At 41.5% G+C, this 18,888-nt stretch overlaps 1 protein-coding gene across 4 annotated transcripts in view; it reads left to right on the forward strand.

The window, feature by feature from the left end:
* Window positions 1-13,231, forward strand: part of cfap300 (cilia and flagella associated protein 300) — a 34,951-nt gene extending 21,720 nt beyond the window's left edge. For 2 of the 4 annotated variants that reach the window (XM_087987838.1, XM_087987839.1), the window contains exons 7-8: window positions 5,426-5,492; window positions 5,604-7,770. In XM_087987838.1, the coding sequence (XP_087843964.1) occupies window positions 5,426-5,443 (18 nt within the window). In that variant the 3' untranslated portion in view covers window positions 5,444-5,492; window positions 5,604-7,770. Of the gene's footprint in view, window positions 1-5,425; window positions 5,493-5,603; window positions 7,771-12,395 lie in introns of those variants that run through there. The other 2 variants (XM_087987837.1, XM_043691119.2) reach the window with 2 other exon arrangements.
* The last annotated feature ends 5,657 nt before the right edge of the window (window positions 13,232-18,888 follow it).

An 18,888-nucleotide genomic window follows, 5' to 3' on the forward strand; every position in this document is an offset into this window, starting at 1 on the left:
GTGTATGCTTTAATTTGTACAGTTTACGTAGTTGAGTTTAATTGTTTACTTGTAGCCAGAATCTAAATCACTGTGATTAATACTGAATTACAGAAACCTGGTCCACGATTTCTACCAAACTGAGTCTGAAAATCAGGTAGTTTGGGGGTTTTATGTATTTCTTTTATAAGCGTTAACGTTTGTGATGACACTGGGAATAGTCTGCTACCCCAGTGAGTTGTAAGGCTTCTTGATGACATACTTAATGTCACGCAGCCTTAGTGTCGAAGGAAATCACTTTCATTACACCTCTGGATTTTAATTCATTTGTTTACACTTGGACCAAGGCTGTGATGGAATTAGGAACTGAGAGGCTATTGCAGACTCAGAGTAAACATCAATGAGCAGCTTATTACAGAGCAAGTGCCACTTGGGGGCACTATCAACGATTTCTTCTGTCACTTTGCTGATGGTAGAAGGTGGACTGGATTGGAGCTGTTCTGCTTTATTGTGGATCGGACATATCTGGGCAATTTTACACATTGTTGGATTGATACCAGTACTTTATCTGGACTGTAACAGTTCGAGTGGGGATGCAACTAATTCTAGAGCACCAATCTTCAGTATTGTTGCCAAAATCCTATGAATCACATCCCATTTGCTCAATATCATTACATCCAGCTGAATGCTTCCAGACTTCTAACCTTCCATTTAAACACATTGCTGTGGGTCTGGAGTCACATGAAGGCCAGACTAAGTAAGGACAGCAGTTTCCATCCCTAAAGGACATTAGTGAACCCACAATTGACCAGGGTTTCAACATTATTAGACACTTAATTCCAAAATTTTTTAAAAATTGAATTCAAATTCACTAACTGCCAAGGCTAGCTCCCTGGACCATTACTAGAGTCTCTGGATTCATAGTCCAGTGCGAATTCCATTAAGCCATCACTTCCCTCTACACTGTGGAGTCTCTCGTCCCAGTGCCCCAAGTTATAAATGTAATGCATCAGCCTACCAGCATAATGCATTCAAGTTAAACTCAATAATAACGCCAGATATTGCAGTTTGATTTACAAGGATATAACATGGAATCTGTTCAACCCACAATATAAACTATCAAGAAATAAAATGAATGTAGGTAATTATACAATCAAACTTAGAAACTGTGTGTTGAATTACAGTGCCATATGTACCATGCCTGATATTGTTTGTTTCAGACACAGCCTTGTCTTAGTATCACTGCTTTTGAAGGGAGATTCCACCATTGATTTTAGATTTATGTTATCCATGGCACTATAGCATTCATGCATTGTTCATTTTAAAATGTAGTTAGGAACAAAGGAAATTGCAGCTTTTGTGTTTAATTGTTGCATTAATGCCTATCTGAAAAGGTTCCTGATATTTATAAACTAAGGCACAGAATATAAGAGCAGGATGGTTATGCTCATTGGACAACAGCTGGAGTACTGCATACAGTTCTAATCATCACATTACAAGACCGTAACAGTATAAGACACAGAAATAGAATTAGGCCATTTGGTCCATCAAGTCTGCACCGCTATTTGATTCTGGCTGACATGTTTCTTAATGCCATTCCCTTACCTTCTTCCTGTAACCCTCGATACCCTTACCAATCAAGTGGAATGTGCTCATTTCAGAGAGGGTGCAGGGAAATTTCACGAAGATGTTGCTCAGACTGGAAAGATTCAGCCATGAGGAAAGATCAGATAAGCTGGGGTTCTTTTGTTTGGAATAGAAGAGGCTGAGGGGAAATTTAAAGCATGCATATAAAATTAAGACGGGTCTCAAAAGTCTGGGAGAACCCCTTAACAACGAGGTCATTAATCCAACAGGCATAGATTTACAGTTACTTCCAGTAGGATTGGAGGGAAGGTTAGGAGAAATCTTTTCACCAGAGCATGGTATAGGTCAGAAGCTGGGTCATAGGATGGTTGAGGCAAAAACCCTCACCTTATTTAAAAAGTATTTTGATATACATTTGACTGTACAAAATGACAGATCAAGCCTTTGAAAATAAGATTAGGCTGGATAGCTCTTTCCTAGCTGGCACAGATTGAATGGCTTAATGCATGTCTCTACAGCCCTTTCTTTCTTGAGCAATGGGAAATTACAATGATTTATTGAAACTGATGTATAGTTTTATACAGAGCCATAAACATGAATCAAAGTTTTGAATTCTGAGAGAAAGTAACATTAAGAAGCCCATTACAATGTGACCCTTAGAAGTCCAGACGTTTCCACATTGCAGAACATTTCATGGTGCAGGGAATGTTGTAAAATATTTTTAATGGCCAGATTTTCCATTCATTTTTGGCCAATATATGAAAAAGCTGCCCAAATGGTGAGAAGATTGATAGTTAAGACTAACAGGCTCGAAGCAGAGACTAACACAATCAGTAACAATCGTTAACATTCCAGGCAAATCTGATTGAGCTGCATTCAGTGTGGGCCGTATTTTTATTCGTCGATTTTGCTGCTCGTCGGATGCTGACTGAATTGTTGTGCTCTTCCAGCACCACTGATCCAGTATTTTTATTCCACCCTCTCGGTGAGACAGGATTTTTATGACATAATGTTGTGGAAGTGTTAGGGGCTTTAGCTCTGATTTTCTAGTCTCCAGATTATTGGATATTGAAATCACAATCCAATATATCTGTCAGATTGTGGAAGTCCCTATGTGCTGACCTGTGGGCCAATTGCCTAGGACATTTAAAATTTCTCACAGGCAATTAGCCTACTCCCAGTCCTCCTTGATGATCTCTGACTGTGAGCTAGAGTCAAAGACTGCACAATTTTGTAGTACTTCATTGAATAGCTACTCAGGAAATATTAGGAAGGAAAATTTGAGTCTAATTTCTGAGTAAATACAGGACTGACTGCACAATCACTCACACTGACCTCCTCACAGTCAGCTCCCCTACCGACCCCCACTATGACTACATCACTACCTCTCCAATATTCCGACTATCCCCACAACCACAAGTTGCAACTTGGCTGAGCTGTCAGTATTCCCAGCTGTCAGTCATAAGGTCCTGGGTTCAGGTTTCACTTTTGGGCAAAAACTGAAGGCTAACACTTCAATGCAGTCGTTAGGAAATACTCTGTCGTTAGAGGTGCTGTGGTTTGGATGAGCTATTAAACAAAGACCACAGCAGCCTGCTTGTCTGGATGCAAAAGATCCAGTAGCAGTATTCTAAAGATAATGGTGTGTAGTGAAAGTATCTGTCCATTCAGCACAATGCTTTATTGAGTAAAACATTATGGAGACTGCCAATCCCTGCTACTATCTCAGTGAGATCTGTCTACCAGTCTGCTCTGGGTATTTCTTTCAGCTAAATTAAGATTGACAGTTCCTGCTGTATCTCCATGCCAACTATGGTCTAACCAATCTTTACATGCCGAAGAAGGTAGTGTCCTCTCTGTAAGTTTGACTTCTTGCAGCTCAGTCCTGATGAGTGCCGGTTGAAAAGCTTCCAGTGTGTGCCTTTTTAAACTGTTTAAGATCAAGAGAGTTATACCTGGTATCCTGGTCAGTAGTTACCCTCCGTCAACACCTGGTCATCATCACATTACTGTTTGAGAGAGTTTTCTGAGCATATATTGTCTGCTACATCCTCTACATTACAACAGTAACTACACTCAAATGTACTTTATTTACTTGAGGCACATCGATGTCCTGAAAAATGCTGTACACATATTTCCAATGTCCAATAAAGTTTGTATCATTGGAGGACCAGGACCAACAACTCTCCATCACCACTGGTCCCCCTGCCTTGCTCCCCCCCCAATTCCGTTGGTCAGTTCTTCACACCAAGTTGTGTGCTGTCCGAAAGTGAGAGAAAGCAGAGAAACAAGACAACTCCTAAAGTGTGTGGAGGAGGGAAGGACAGTGTTTACGGGGGCTGACTGAGCAATCGAAAGTGTGTGATGGGGAACGTTAAAGTTTTGGACACAAGGGAATGAGTGGAGCTGCAAAGCGTGTTGTTTTGATTAGTGCCACACAGGACCGGAGAATACCACAAAAGTAGAGAATGGAGGAAATAAATCAAAAGAACTATGGATGCTGGAAGTCAGAAACAAAAACAGAAATTGCTGGAAAATCTCAGCAGGTCTAGCAGCATCTGTGGAGAGAAATGAGAGATAATGTTTCGGGTCAGAACTGAAAAAGGGTCAGTGGACCCAAACCGTTAAACACTGATTTTTCTCCACAGATGCTACCAAATCAGTAAAAGAATGGGACCTGGCATCTGACAGTTTGATGTTACACCTTTCTGTGTCATTATGCTTCACTGTCCGTGGCCTGCAGGCAATCTGGTGACTTCTGTAGCTACTCCTCAGTTACTTCCCGCTGTGTCTGCTGGGTTGGAGAGGTTGTTCTCTTTGTCCTGTCGTTGAGGAAGATAACCTCATTGCAGCTACCTCCAAACCCACAGGAAAATCCTCGTAAACCTTGTTACCTCTTGAATCCATTTGTTCTCTTTACCTGAATGTCTATTTCTAAAGCAAAAGCAAAATGCTGCAAATTTGAAGTAAAAACTGAATATGCAGGAAATACTCAGTCGATCAAGCAGTGTCTGTGGAGAGAAACAGTGCTAACGTTTCAGGATGATCATGTTTCATCAGAACCAAGGAAAGATGAAAATATAATAGGTTTTGAGCTCACCAATCACTTGCTCATGTCTTTTCTTTTTGTTCCCCAGGCTCATTCCATCCATGTCTGACACATTTAACTGATTCCATATTGTCTTTTTACAGTTACTTGAAATTGTATTTATCTTACAATTGCCATAGCCGACCCACCTCAGTAGGTCTCTAATGCTGTCCAATCAACCTTTTAGGCAGCTGTGATGCTTGGTACTGTTACACTAATTCAAAATACGACAGGAAACAGCCCCAATTAGAAAATCAAGAAAACAGAGCCTCAATGTTAGTCTTCCTTCCTCCCTCACAGCACCAGGGACCCGGGGTTGGTTCCAGCCTCAGGCCTCTGTGTGGAGTTTGCACATTGTACCCGTGTCTGCATGGGTTTCCTCCGGGTGCTTCGGTTTCCTCCCACAATCCAAAGGTATGAAGGTTAGGTGGATTGGTCATGCCAAATTGCCAACAATGTCCAGGGATGTGCAGACTAAATGGATTAGCTATGGGAAATGCAAGGTTACAGGGAGGAGGATGGTTCTGGGTGAAATGCTGTTCAGAGAGTCATTGTGGACTTGACGGGCTGAATAGCCTAATTCCACACTGTAGGGATTCTCTGATTGTTTAATAGATTTACCCAGAGAAGTGGAAGGAATTTGCTGACAATAGCCTAAGTTAAAAAGGATGTCACACTAGCATTTCAGAAACAGATTTGTCATAGTACTATAGCACATCACTTTACTATAAAGCACGATAAAATACTGAACCAGAATTTGTTTTCCTGTAGTGTACAGAAGGATCCTGACGCAAAAGACATACTCATCATCTCCACAGTGTTCAAGGTTATAGCCAATGTAAGTATCAATTCCATTACAATTTGTGGTTTTGATTTCCTTTAAGTTTGTGGCTGATGTGCTAATTTACAAAGATAGAACCTAGATATTAAATTTACTCATTATTTATAGGTATGGAATTCCAGTCTATTACATTAATGGGAGCATTACCATTTTAAATAACAGCATCGACAACTAAGCTGAAGTTGCCATCATGCTGTCAGACCATAGGACTGCTGTCATTGGAGAGACACAACTGACGGTTTAACCTGAGGGTCACCATGCCTAAGGTGAGGGGAGAGGTTGAGAAGGTCAGTCCTTCACAGTAACCTCAGTCAGTACAGGAACTGAACCCACATTGTTGGCATCACACTACATTGCAAACCAGCTGTCCAGCCAACTGAGCTAACCATCCACCTTAAGTTAAAATAGCAGACTAAAGAACATAACACAGTTATGTAATAGTAGCCACACACACAGATAATAAGCAACATGAGTTCGAGTGGGACAACACTACTATTATAGGACAAGCCAAACAGAGAACAGCCAGGGAATTCCTAGAGGCATGGCACTCATCCACAGATTCAATCAACAAGCACATCGACCTGGACCCAATATACCGACCATTGCAGCAGACAGCTGGAACTGACTACTGGAAGCGGCAGAGACAAACCACTATAAATGCCGGAGAAAACATCACAAGAGGCTCCCAAGCACTGAGAATGTCACCTAGACAGGGGACGAAACGTCTGCAACACAAATTCCCAGCTCGGCGAACAGAACCACAACAACGAGCAGCCGAGCTACAAATCTTCTCCCAAAGTTATGTTAATAATTCATTATTATTTCCATCCAGTATTTTGACCTCTTATCAAATCAAATCATTGACAATAATTGTGAAATAATGTCTGATGTGAACATGTGAGATAGGAGTGGATGGAAACCATTCTGTCTGTACAATGTGCACTGTCGTTCGGGGTGACCATGACTCTTCATTGGTCCCCATTCTAGTTTCATGCCTGCTTCCTTTATCTCTTCATTCCCTGAGGGACCAAAAACCTGTTTACCTCAATCTTAAATATACTCATGACAGAGCGCCCCCAATCACTGACTCTATGGCCCAGTATTTGAGATTTCCTAGCTTTGGGAAAAATACCTCCCTGGATCAATCTTCAAACTCTGGCAGGCTTCATTTTTCATTCTTCTAAACTCCAGGGCTTATAAATCCAATTTTGGTCGGCTCTTATCCAAGGAGCGCATCTAATGAACCTTTGTCCATACCGGCTTTGAGGCAAGTGTTCTTTCTTTAATTCTTAAATTTCATTTCTCTTGCAATAATGATGAACCTGCTGTTTACCATTCATTACTTATTGTACCTGTATATATCAACTTTCAACTTTCCATATATGAGTACACCCAGGTTTTCTGAAAATCAACATTTACAAATGTTACGCCTTTTTTAAAAAAGGCATTTTCTATACTAATGACCATGTTAAGAAATCTCATACTTCCCCACATTATGCTCTATCTGACAATGTTTCCCCTCACTTAACATGTTTATATCCCTCGGCAACCTCCTTATTTCCTCCTTACATCTTGCATTTGTAGTGTCAAAAAATGTTGATGCACTACCCTCTATCACTTTCGGGGCGGCACGGTGGCACTGTGGTTAGCACTGCTGCCTCACAGTGCCAGAGACCCGGGTTCAATTCCCGCCTCTGGCGACTGACTGTGTGGAGTTTGCAAGTTCTCCCCGTGTCTGCGTGGGTTTCCTCCAGGTGCTCCGGTTTCCTCCCACCATCCAAAGATGTGCAGGTCAGGTGAATTGGCCATGCTAAATTGCCCAGAGTGTTAGGTGTAGGAGAATGGGTCTGGGTGGGTTGCTCTTCAGAGGGTCGGTGTGGACTTGTTGGGCCGAAGGGCCTGTTTCCACACTGTAATGTAATCTAATCTAAATTCACTTTCTCTAGGCTATTAATATCGATTGTAAGTAACTGAGGTCCCACCAATGATTCATGCAGCATTACATTAGTCAGAGCTTGCCTGTCTTAGCAATGCTTTTCCCTCACATTCTGCTTACTTGCACTTTCATACAATGCCTCCTTTTAGCGATAAATCCAAGCACTCCCTGGTTTATTCATGCTAACACTCTTTACTTAAGTATTATCTTAACTGTGATCAACTATTCAATTCAAACCTTATCTTATGTCACTGTGCTAAACCAGGCAATATCTTTGCTCATTCAGTCACTGGGAATTTTTGTCTTGTTTAATCCTAAATAAAAGCAATTTTGAAGATGGTCATGATTTTACCATTTAAGAACAAGAACAAGAACAAAGAACCTTATGGCACAGGATCAGGCCATTCAGTCATACAAGCCTGCGCTGATTCAGAACCTCTATCTAAACCCTGTCACCTATTTTCTAAGGATCTGTAATCCCTCTGCTCCCTGCCCATTCATGTCTAGTGTTATGAAGATGTAAGGGGTACTATACCTTAAAGAGAGTTGAAAGCTAGAAAGCTTAGAGAAGCATACAAAGTACTAGAAAATTTGGTCAAACAGCTAGAGGAGCTGGGTTGCTTGGAGACAAAGAAAATGCGAATTCAGCCAATCAGTTTAGATTATGCCCCAAAATACTAAATTCCAATCAAGTTTGGATTTTGTATTTTGACAACATCAATACCAATGAAACGATCCGATGCTTTGGGGTATAAAACCAAAAATAAAATTTGAACAGTTGGAGGAGAACTGCCAAAAGACCAACAGATGTAGGTGCTAGTAAGAGGTACCTGCCTGGAGAAGGAGTTTACACAGAGAAAAACATCGACACCATGGAGAGCAAATCTGCAGAGGAAGTACAAAGAGAAGATTCAACAGCTGCTGGGTTTGAAGTTTGAATTTTTTGGTAAATCTTAATTGGAAGTTTTATCGGGCTAGTATTGTAGAAGGGGAAGGTAAAAGATAGGTTAGTAAAGGAGTTGGAAATAGTTGTTAATTAATTATTCTCTGTTAGACTTTAAAAAATAATGTTGTTCCTTTTTACCTTAGATAGTGACTTTTGGGAGTAGTTCGTGGCCTCTCGAATTTCACAGATTACTGCACAGGATAAATCTTTTCTGTGATGCTGGTTTAAATTAAGCGGGGGGTTTACCTGTGTCGTAACTGTTTGGGGGCTCGTCCAGGATTTGCTCTGGTTTAGACTTGAATGGGTTTGGGGCTACAGAAAAGCCCAGTAGATTTAAACGCTTGCAGGTTAGTGTCTCAGATCTTTAAATAAAACATAGGTGAGGGAATTTGTTTACTTTTGGTGACTTGTGGTTGATTAAATTAAACGTGAGGGAAATGGCTCTTAGAATTGCGAAAGAGGATCTGGGATTTGAAGATGATTCTCAAATTTGCCAAGAAAGCTTAGAAGTAAAGAAAAAGGCCATACTTTTAGAATTAGCAAATAAGTTAGATTTGGGTTTTACCATGGACAAAAATAAAGCTGAAATTGTAAGGGAATTACTCAAACACTTAGGTGTATCAGAGAAACAGACAAGTGTGGTAGAGGCAGAAAAAACTTAAACTACATTGAGGAAAATGGAGTTAGAAGATAAACAGAGGGAGGGGAAAGAGAGAGAGAGAGAGAAGGTTCTTAGCTGAGCAAAGAAAGAGAAGAAAGGGAGAGAGAAGAGAGAGAGAAGTGAGATAGAGGGAAAGGAAAGCTAGAGAAGGTTCTTAGCTGAGCAAAAAGAGAGAAAATTTGAACTTGAGAAGTTGTGACTTAGTCAGCAAAGTCAAGTTGGCAGAATGGAGATTAAAAGAGAAGGTAGTGATAGATACAAATATGTCAAAACTCTGCCACATTTTGATGAGAAAAATGTTGAAGCCTTCTTTATTTCATTTGAAATATTGGTGAGGCAGATGGAGTGGTCAGAGGACATGTGGGTAATGCTAGTTCAGACTAAACTGGTAGGCAGAGCTAGTGAGGTAAAAACAATAACTGCAGATGCTGGAAACCAGATTCTGGATCAGTGATGCTGGAAGAGCACAGCAATTCAGGCAGCATTGGATGCTGCCTGAATTGCTGTGCTCTTCCAGAACCACTGATCCAGAGCTAGTGAGGTGTTTGCCGCGCTGTCAGATGAGAGATCAAGAGATTATGAAGAGGTTAAACAGGCTATTTGAAGTGCTTATGCATTGGTACCAGAAGCATATCGACAGTGGCTCAGAAACACAAAAAAAGAACCAGGTCAGACTTATGTTGAGTTCGAAAGAATTAAACATAGTCATTTTGATCGATGGGTATGTGCTTTAAAGATAGATAGGACTTTTGAGGTTCTAAGAGAGATTATTCTGCTGGAGGAGTTTAAAAACTCACTTCCAGAAATGGTAAGAATTCACGTGGAGGAACAGAACTTTCAGGAAGTAGAAGGGCAGCAGAATTAGTGGATGAGTACATGTTGGTGCATAAGACAAGCTTCTGGCCAGAATTTCATCCTGTGAGGGACAGAAGTTGGAAGAAGGGAGATCCTACACTATGAAAGAAAGAGTAGAGAGCACTGGTAAGAGTTTACCACATGATAAAAAAAGATGCCCAAGAGGGTGGAATGGATGTGAAAGGCCTCAGGTGTTTCCACTGTGGTAAATAGGACATATAAAGACACAGTGCTCGTTGCTAATAAAAGGCATTGTGGGAAAAGGTGTGGTAAAAGAAGCTAAGCCAGTGGCATTAGTGAAGGTAGTAATGGAGACTCCAAGAAGGGCTGAGGAGCTGCAGGAGAGTGCACAGTCTAGGTAGGGGAGTTAGTACTTGATCTCTATGAAGAATTTGCCACTGTGGGTAAGGTTTACTCCGAAGGAACAGAGGGAGAAGGACAAGAAGTTATAATTTTGACAGATACAGGATCTAATGGTAAAAGATAAATGAATATGCACTCTTTCTGATCTGTTACCCGAGAATGTGGTAATAGTGGGATAGAGGGACAGATATTTAACGTTCCTTTATATAAGGTTGGAGTGCCAACTCAAGACTGGGGAAGTTACAGTGAGAGCGATTGACAGAGTGTCAGTTTCAGGAATTCAGTTTGTTCTTGGAAATGATTTGACAGGATCCAAGGTGAGAGTGACAGCCCTTTGTTGTGGAGAAGCCCAAGGAAGACCAAGAAACTGAGGAGTTAAAATAGAAATAGCCTGGTATTTTCCCTGACAGTATAGTAACCAGATCCCACTGTCATAAATCACAGCATGAAGCGAAAAGAGAAAGGTGTAGGAATTGAGGTTCACTTAGCGGACACCCTGTTTGACATAAGGCCAAGGGACTTGCAACAGCAAGACAAGACAATAAAAGATATATATGTGGGTGCATACTCCAAAAAGGAGACAGAGAATATTCCAGAGGGTTATCATCTGAAAGATTGAATCCTTAGATGGAAATGGGGACCACGGCAGGTTAGTGCAGAGGAGAAATGGGCCGAAGTTCACCAAATTGTTGCCGGTAGCATACAGACAGGAAGTGTTACGGGTAGCATATGAACTACCTGTCACCTAGGGGTACAAAAGACTCAGGGTAGAATACAAAAACATTTTTATTGGTCTGGAACGTACAAGGATGTGGTTACCTTTTGCTGTACGTGTTATACATGCCAAATGGTAGGTAAGCCACAGGTGGTAATAAAACCAGCCCCTTTGTTGCCAACTCCTGCACTTGAAGAACCGTTCACACGGATTATAATGGATTGTGTAGGTCCCCTCCCGAGAACTAAAAGTGGGAACCAGTACTTGTTAACCATAATGGATGTGTCTCCCAGATTTCCAGAAGCAATTCCATTACGGAGTATCAAGGCAAAAAAAGGGTAGTAGAGGACTTAGTTGCTTTCTTCACACAGTATGGGCTACCCAAAGAGATTCAGTCAGACCACGGGTCAAATTTTACTGCTAGACTGTTTAAGGAGGTTATGAATAGCTCTGGTATACAGCGCTTTTAATCCAGTGCGTATCATCCTGAATCCCAGGGAGCTTTAGAAAGGTGGCATCAGACCTTGAAGACCATGTTAAGAGCATACTGTCAGGATTACCTGAATGACTGGGATAAAGATATCCCATTCATATTGTTTGCCATTAGAGGTGCCCCAAATGAATCTACTCAGTTCACTCCCTGTCTAGACCTCTCATAATTTTGTAGACCTCAAGCAGATCCTCCTGAACCTCTGTCTTTCTGATGAAAATAATCCTAATCTACTCAACCTCTTTTCATAGCTAGCATCCTCAATACCAGGCAGCATCTTGGTGAACATCCTCTGCACCCTCTCCAAAGCATCCACATCCTTTTGGTAATGTGGCGACCAGAACTGTATACAGTATTCCAAATGTGGCTGAACCAAAGTCCTATACAGCTGCAACATGACCTGTCAACTCTTGTACTCAATACCCAGTCCAGTGAAGGAAAGCATGCCGTATGCCTTCTTGACCTCTATCAACCTGCGTTGCAACCTTCACATTACAATGGACCTGAACACCCAGATCTCTCTGTACATCAACCAGAGCTTTTCCATTTACTGTATAATGTGCTCTATAACCTAGCATTTGCCTGAATTGAACTCCATCTGCTATTTCTCTGCCCAACTCTCCAATCAACCTCTATTCTGCTGCATTCTCTGACAGTCCCTTTATCTGCTACTCTACCAATCTTAGTGTCATCTGCAAACTTGCTAATCAGACCACCTAGACCTTCCTCCAGATCATTTATGTAAATCACAAACAACAGTGTTCCCAGCATGGATCCATATTGCGAATTAGCATACTCAAGTCTTAGCATAATTATTTGCCTAAGTATTACATAATTATTATTGCCTTCCAAAATCATATTGCTTTGTTACTTATATTTGTGAAAATGTGAGAAACAGTGACACTAATTGTTCATGTCTATCATTTTTCACTAGGATGAATATGGCATTTGTTACCCTTCCACAAACAAGCATGAACAGACCTTTGCCTATCTAATTGTGGATCCTCTAAAATGTCACGTCCATGTGTTATACCATTGCTTTGGAGGAGGATTATTTTGCAATTAATGTTTAAAGAGCCTTTGTTTTAATCTTATTACAAGTGGATTATTTAGTTGAAAATGTTCTATGGTGAAAACATTGTGTTATAAGAAGTAAAATGAAGGATTATTTGTTTCGATATTTCAGACTTCTTTTTCTACATCTTTGCATTTAATTGGAATTCAAAGTAAGAAAAGGTAGGCAGCTTCAAAGATTCTGCAAAGTACATTATTTAAGTTGTTCATTTGGCTAAATAGCAAAGTTTATTAATGACTCTTTTATCACAAGAGTTTGCTTCTGAGATAATTTATAGTGTTATTATCTGGCATATGTGAATCTTATGAAATATATATTTTGTGTAACTTACCTTTACATTACTCATTACATTATTTGGATGTAACTCCATTCTTTTCATCTAAAAACTTTCAACACCGTTGAATATCTTTGCACTTTTTGTTTAACACACCTGCTGCAGACAAGATGGACTGAATGGCCTCCTTCCTCACCTTAACAATTCTGTAATTCTATAATTCTATAATAACTGAGTTTCTGAGATAATAGAAATCAATCTGAAATGTAATTTATATATGCTTGCAATAAATTGCAATTCTGTGTAACTTGATGAAACAGGTTTGCTTTAGACATCATTTACCCTGGAACCTTTTTTGGTATGGCAACAAATTAATAGCCAGTTTTTTTTTAGCAGTGCAGATTAAATGTAAAAAGCAAAATTTTTTGTCATTTCTTGACCAGTTTTGCAATAGTATTTTTGGATTCCAATTCCAACCATATTACATTGGTATCACCAGGCCAAATTATTGGCTTCATGATCACTGTCTCTTTGATTGAGCAGGTCAAGTGCATGGAATATGAATCATAAGACCTAAAAAAAAGCTTGTAATGTTGCAAAGTGTACAAATAAGTCTGATCGTTAAGTGTGTTTTAGAAACCAACAAAGTGCCACCAGAAAGTTAATAAAAAAGGTTAAGTAAAAGATGCAAAACATGAGAATAAATCAGTCACAAGCATAAAAGTGGATCATAAGAGCTTTTACAAGTTTCTAGAGTCATAGAGATGTACAGCACGGAAACAGACACTTCGGTCCAACTTGTCCATGCCGAACAGATATCCTAAATTAATCTATCTGATTGCCAGCATTTGTCCCATACCCCTCTACCCCTTCCTATTCATGTACCCATCCAAATACCTTTTAAATGTTGTACCAACCTCTGGCAGCTCATTCCATACACACACATATAAAAGACAAGCAAATAACTAAACATTAGACCCTTTGAAGCAGTGACTGAAGAAATTATCATGGGAAATGAGGAATGAGCAAAGACAGTGAAGAAGTATTTTAGACTGGATTTTTACTATTGAGATGAAGAACTCAAATCAGGAGATTTTCTAGCTATCCTGACCATCTGAGTACAGACCTTAATGCCATGATCTCCACTCTAAGGAGGAAGGGTTCGTGTGGGTGTGGAATGAAGACAAGCCACCTCATCACATAAGCAGAACATTGGCATCTATTGGGAAACTGCTAAGGTGGGCTGGTTAGAAGATCTATCAGGATGGGATTCTGGAAGTTCAGCTCAGACGTATTAAAGGCTATTAGGCCCTTCAACCCTCATCCTTTGTGTTCCTTCAGCCTCAAATCAACTTCAGTGGTTAGCACTGCTGCCTCACAGCACCAAGGACCCGGGTTCGATTCCTGCCTTGGGTGAATGTGAGAGTTTGCACATTCTTCCCGTGTCTGCGTGGGTTTCCTCCGGGTGCTCCGGTTTCCTCCCACAGTCCAAAGATGTGCAGGTTAGATGAATTAACCATGCTAAATTGCCCATAGTGTTAGAAGCATTAGCGAGGGGTAAATATAGAGTGGGGGAATGGATCTGGGTGGGTTACACTTTGGAGGGTCGGTGTGGATTTGTTGGGCCGAAGGGCCTGTTTCCACACTGTAGGGAATCTAATCTAATCTAATCTAATCCTGACCTAGTTAATCTTTTCATGTTCTTCCTTCCATCCCTTCTGGTCGGAACATCCAGCTAACAAACTGCATACTAGCAACCATTCCCTTGGACTAATAATGAGAGATGAGGCTGTGTATAATGGACCAGGAGAGTGCTGGTGAACACCACCAAATGATTCCCCACACTAAAAGTAGTAAGTGAGTGCCACTCACAAAGGGATTAGTATTTTGCTACCTCAGACAATACTTTGGTGGTGTAGGCCATGCTTTTGGATGACTGTGTTTCTGACATAAGGAACTGGTATCCATTGCTGCCACTATTCGGTGTAAATCCCTGAGAGCATTCACAACCTCTCGGTCCAGGCCTGTATGCAAGCTTCTTTTTCGCCGTGCACTTGCATCTAGACTCCTCATCCTATTCCCATTGCATTCCTTGTTCGAATAAGGGAGTTACCCTAACAATATAATTCTCACTGAATTTCTGACATCATGTCAGATCCAGAAACAACACAGGCTGAATTTGTTTATCAGTCACACTTTACTTTATCTATAACACGTTCAAAGAATTAGCTCAAGAACGCCAACCTCTTATCCAATCCAAACCTTCTCGGAATTTACCTTAGAACTCACCATTTGGAGGAATTCTATCATCTCTTCCCCTAGCCCCTTGCACTCTCTGTTTCTCACCTTCTAAAGTCAGTAACAAATCATCCAAGAGAACAAGTTAGCCTGGCAGCTGACTGCATTTTGTCAGCTCTTTGGCCATGTACTGATGAAAAGTAACTTGTTGTGAAACCCCTGTTTCAGGGAGTGTGTACATTGCTGCCTTTTGTATAATACCATGATCGCAACATGGATATTATCAATCAAGTCAACCACGAGATCACCGTGGGATCAAGCAGGGATGATCTGAAGAAGGGTCACCAGTCCTAAAACATTAACTTTGCTTTCTCTCTCCACAGATGCTACCAAACCTGCTGAGTTTCTCCAGAAATTTCTGTTTGTTTTATTCCGGTTTCTATAATTGACAGTCATGTATCGAGCTGAAAATTTATTGCTGTAAAAGCGCAGCAGGTCAGGCAGCATCCAGGGAACAGGAGAATCGACGTTTCGGCCATAAGCCCTTCTTCAGGAATGAGGAAAGTTTGTCCAGCAGGCTAAGATAAAAGATAGGGAGGAGGGACTTGGGGGAGGGGCGTCGGAAATGTAATAGGTGGAAAGAGGTCAAGGTGAGGGTGATAGGTCAGACTGGGTTGGGGGCGGAGAGGTCAGGAAGAAGATTGCAGGTTAGGAAGGCGGTGCTGAATTCGATGGATTTGACTGAGACAAGGTGGGGGGAGGGGAAATGAGGAAACTGGTGAAATCCGAGTTCATCCCTTGTGGTTGGAGGGTTCCTAGGCGGAAGATGAGGCGCTCTTCCTCCAACCGTCGTGTTGTTGTGGTCTGGCGATGGAGGAGTCCAAAGACCTGTATATCCTTGGTGGAGTGGGAGGGGGAGTTGAAGTGTTGAGCCACAGGGTGGTTGGGTTGGTTGGTCCGGGTATCCCAGAGGTGTTCTCTGAAACGCTCCGCAAGTAGCCGGCCTGTCTCCCCAATATAGAGGAGGCCACATCGGGTGCAGAGGATGCAATAGATGATGTGTGTGGAGGTACAGGTGAATATGTAGCGGATATGGAAGTTTTCTTTGGGGCCTTGGAGGGAGATGAGGGGGGAGGTGTGGGCGGGAGTGGAGGTTGGGTTGGTGGGGGGTGTGGATCTGACGAGGGAGTCACGGAGGGAGTGGTCTTTACGGAATGCTGATAGGGGAGGGGAGGGAAATATATCCTTGGTGGTGGGGTCCGTTTGGACGTGGCGGAAATGACGGCGGATGATGCGCTGTACATGGAGATTGGTGGGGTGGTAGGTGAGGACCAGTGGGGTTCTGTCCTGGTGGCGGTTGGAGGGGCGAGGCTCAAGGGCGGAGGAGCGGGAAGTGGAAGAGATGCGGTGGAGGGCATCGTCGACCACATCGGAGGGGAAATTGCGGTCCTTGAAGAAGGAGGCCATCTGGGTTGTACGTTTTTGGAACTGGTCCTCCTGGGAGCAGATGCGGCGGAGTCGAAGGAATTGGGAGAATGGGATCGCGTTTTTACAGGGGGCAGGGTGGGAGGAGGTGTAGTCCAGGTAGCTGTGGGAGTTGGTCGGTTTGTAGTAGATGTCCGTGTTGATTCGGTCGCCTGAGATAGAAATAGAAAGGTCGAGGAAGGGGAGGGAGGAATCTGAGACTGTCCAGGTGAATTTGAGGTCGGGGTGGAAGGTGTTGGTGAAGTGGATGAACTGTTCAACCTCCTCGTGGGAGCACGAGGCGGCGCCGATACAGTCATCGATGTAGTGGAGGAAAAGGTGAGGGGTGGGGCCAGTGTAGTTGCGGAAGATGGATTGTTCCACATATCCTACGAAGTGGCAGGCATAGCTGGGGCCCATGCGGGTGCCCATGGCTACTCCTTTCGGAGTCATGTATTGAGAACCAGCTGGCTTCTTACAAAATAAAATAAGCAAGTTAATGTGTTACGAAGGACCTTTACACCTCATATTCCACCAAGATTAGAACAGCTTTTCCATAATCTCTTGTTTTCCCTCCTTGGAAAAAGTGCCCTGTTTTTGTGACCTGGATATCTGCATGTGTGAGTGAGAATGAATATGGGTAAGAGTGCATGTGTGTGAGTGAGAGTGCACGTATGAGAGCGAATGCACACATGAAAATGTGTGAGTGAAAGTGTATGTATGTGTGTGTGATAGAGAGAGAGAGAGAGAGAGAGAGAGGGACAGAGAGAGAGAGAGACAGACAGAGAGATACTTCCACATATTAAAAAGACAGAACTTACAATTACATTATAGTTGTTTGATATTTTCATGTTTTTTTCATGTTGACAATTATTTTGATTATGAATTTAGGAACGGACAGCATTTTAACTTAATAATGTTTTAAATATATTTTCTGATGAGAAAGGTCTTGAAGTGTCCGTATGTTCAGTATTTCTTCATGTTTAATGATTTATTTTATTAGGTATTACACATCTGTATAGCTTTCATACTATTTCAACATGTACAGTGTTTTTCTCAAGCAAAAAATGTCAAAGCTATACAGCACGTAAACAGACCCTTCAGTCCAACTTGTACATACTAATCAGGATTCCCAAACTGAAGTCGTCTCATTGCCTGTGTTTGACTCACTTCCTGAAGAAGGGCTCATGCCCGAAACGTCAATTCTCCTGATTCTTGGTAGCTGCCTGACCTGCTGCGCTTTTCCAGCAACACATTTTCAGCTCTGATCTCCAGCATCTGCAGTCCTCACTTTCTCCTCACATCCCTCTAACCCTTTCCTATGTATGTACCTGTCCAAATTTCTTTTAAATGTTGCAACTGTATCTACATCTATCACTTCCTCTGGCAGTTCATTCTACATATGCACCACCTTCTGTGTGAAAAAGTTGCCCCTTTTAAGTCTTTCCCCTCTCATCTTAAAATGATGCCCTCCAGTTTTGAATGGTATTTTCCTTATCTATGCCCCTCATAATTTTATAAATATCTACATGGTCACCCATCAACCTCCTATGCTCCAGGGAAAAAAGTCCCAGCCAATCCAGCCTCTCCTTATAACTCAGACCCTCCAGTAATATCCACGTAAGTCCTTTCTGTGCCCTCTCCAATTTAATAGTATCCTTCCTATAGCAGGATAACCAGAATTGTACACAGTATTTCAGAAGTGACCCAAGGAACCCAACTCTAGATTTCGCATTGATTTCTATGAGAAATGTAATTTACTTAAAGTCACTTCACATAAAGTCACAACATTCAGGACACAACCATGACTTTAATGGATGACATACTTTAGTGAAAAATGAGGAAATGGCAGAGTTTTGAAAAGTATTTTGTTTCCATTTTCACATTAAAATATTTGTTTTGAGTGGTGTCTGTTTTCTTACACTTAAAACTGTCCTAACTAAATAATTTCAACAGCAAACTTTTTGTGAATCTTAACATATGGTTTGTTATTATCATATACTCTTGTCTTAGATCTTTAAATGCAACATCTCACCCTCTTACTGGATGTGGGTATCTCTTCGTGGCAGCCTCTGAATTAAATGTCTTGGTAGGTCATTTCCAATGGTCATCAAGAGTCAACCAGATTGCTTTGGGCCTGGAGTCACATATAAGCTAGACTGTAAAAGGATGGCAGATTACCTTGTCTGGAGGATTTTCACCACAATCCTGCTGTAAAACTCTATGGTGACCATTGGACTAGTTTTTAATTCCAATATTTTTATACATTACAAATTTTACGATCTGCCACAGTAGGATCTGAACTTCTATCCCCAGGGACACTGTAATTACTGATCCCACAACATTTGCACTACCCCATTAAACCTCCCTACCCTA

This window comes from Chiloscyllium plagiosum, unplaced genomic scaffold, assembly GCF_037043375.1.
Source record: "Chiloscyllium plagiosum isolate Xiang-an unplaced genomic scaffold, Cpla_swu_hap1 HiC_scaffold_6, whole genome shotgun sequence".
NCBI lineage: Eukaryota > Metazoa > Chordata > Chondrichthyes > Orectolobiformes > Hemiscylliidae > Chiloscyllium > Chiloscyllium plagiosum.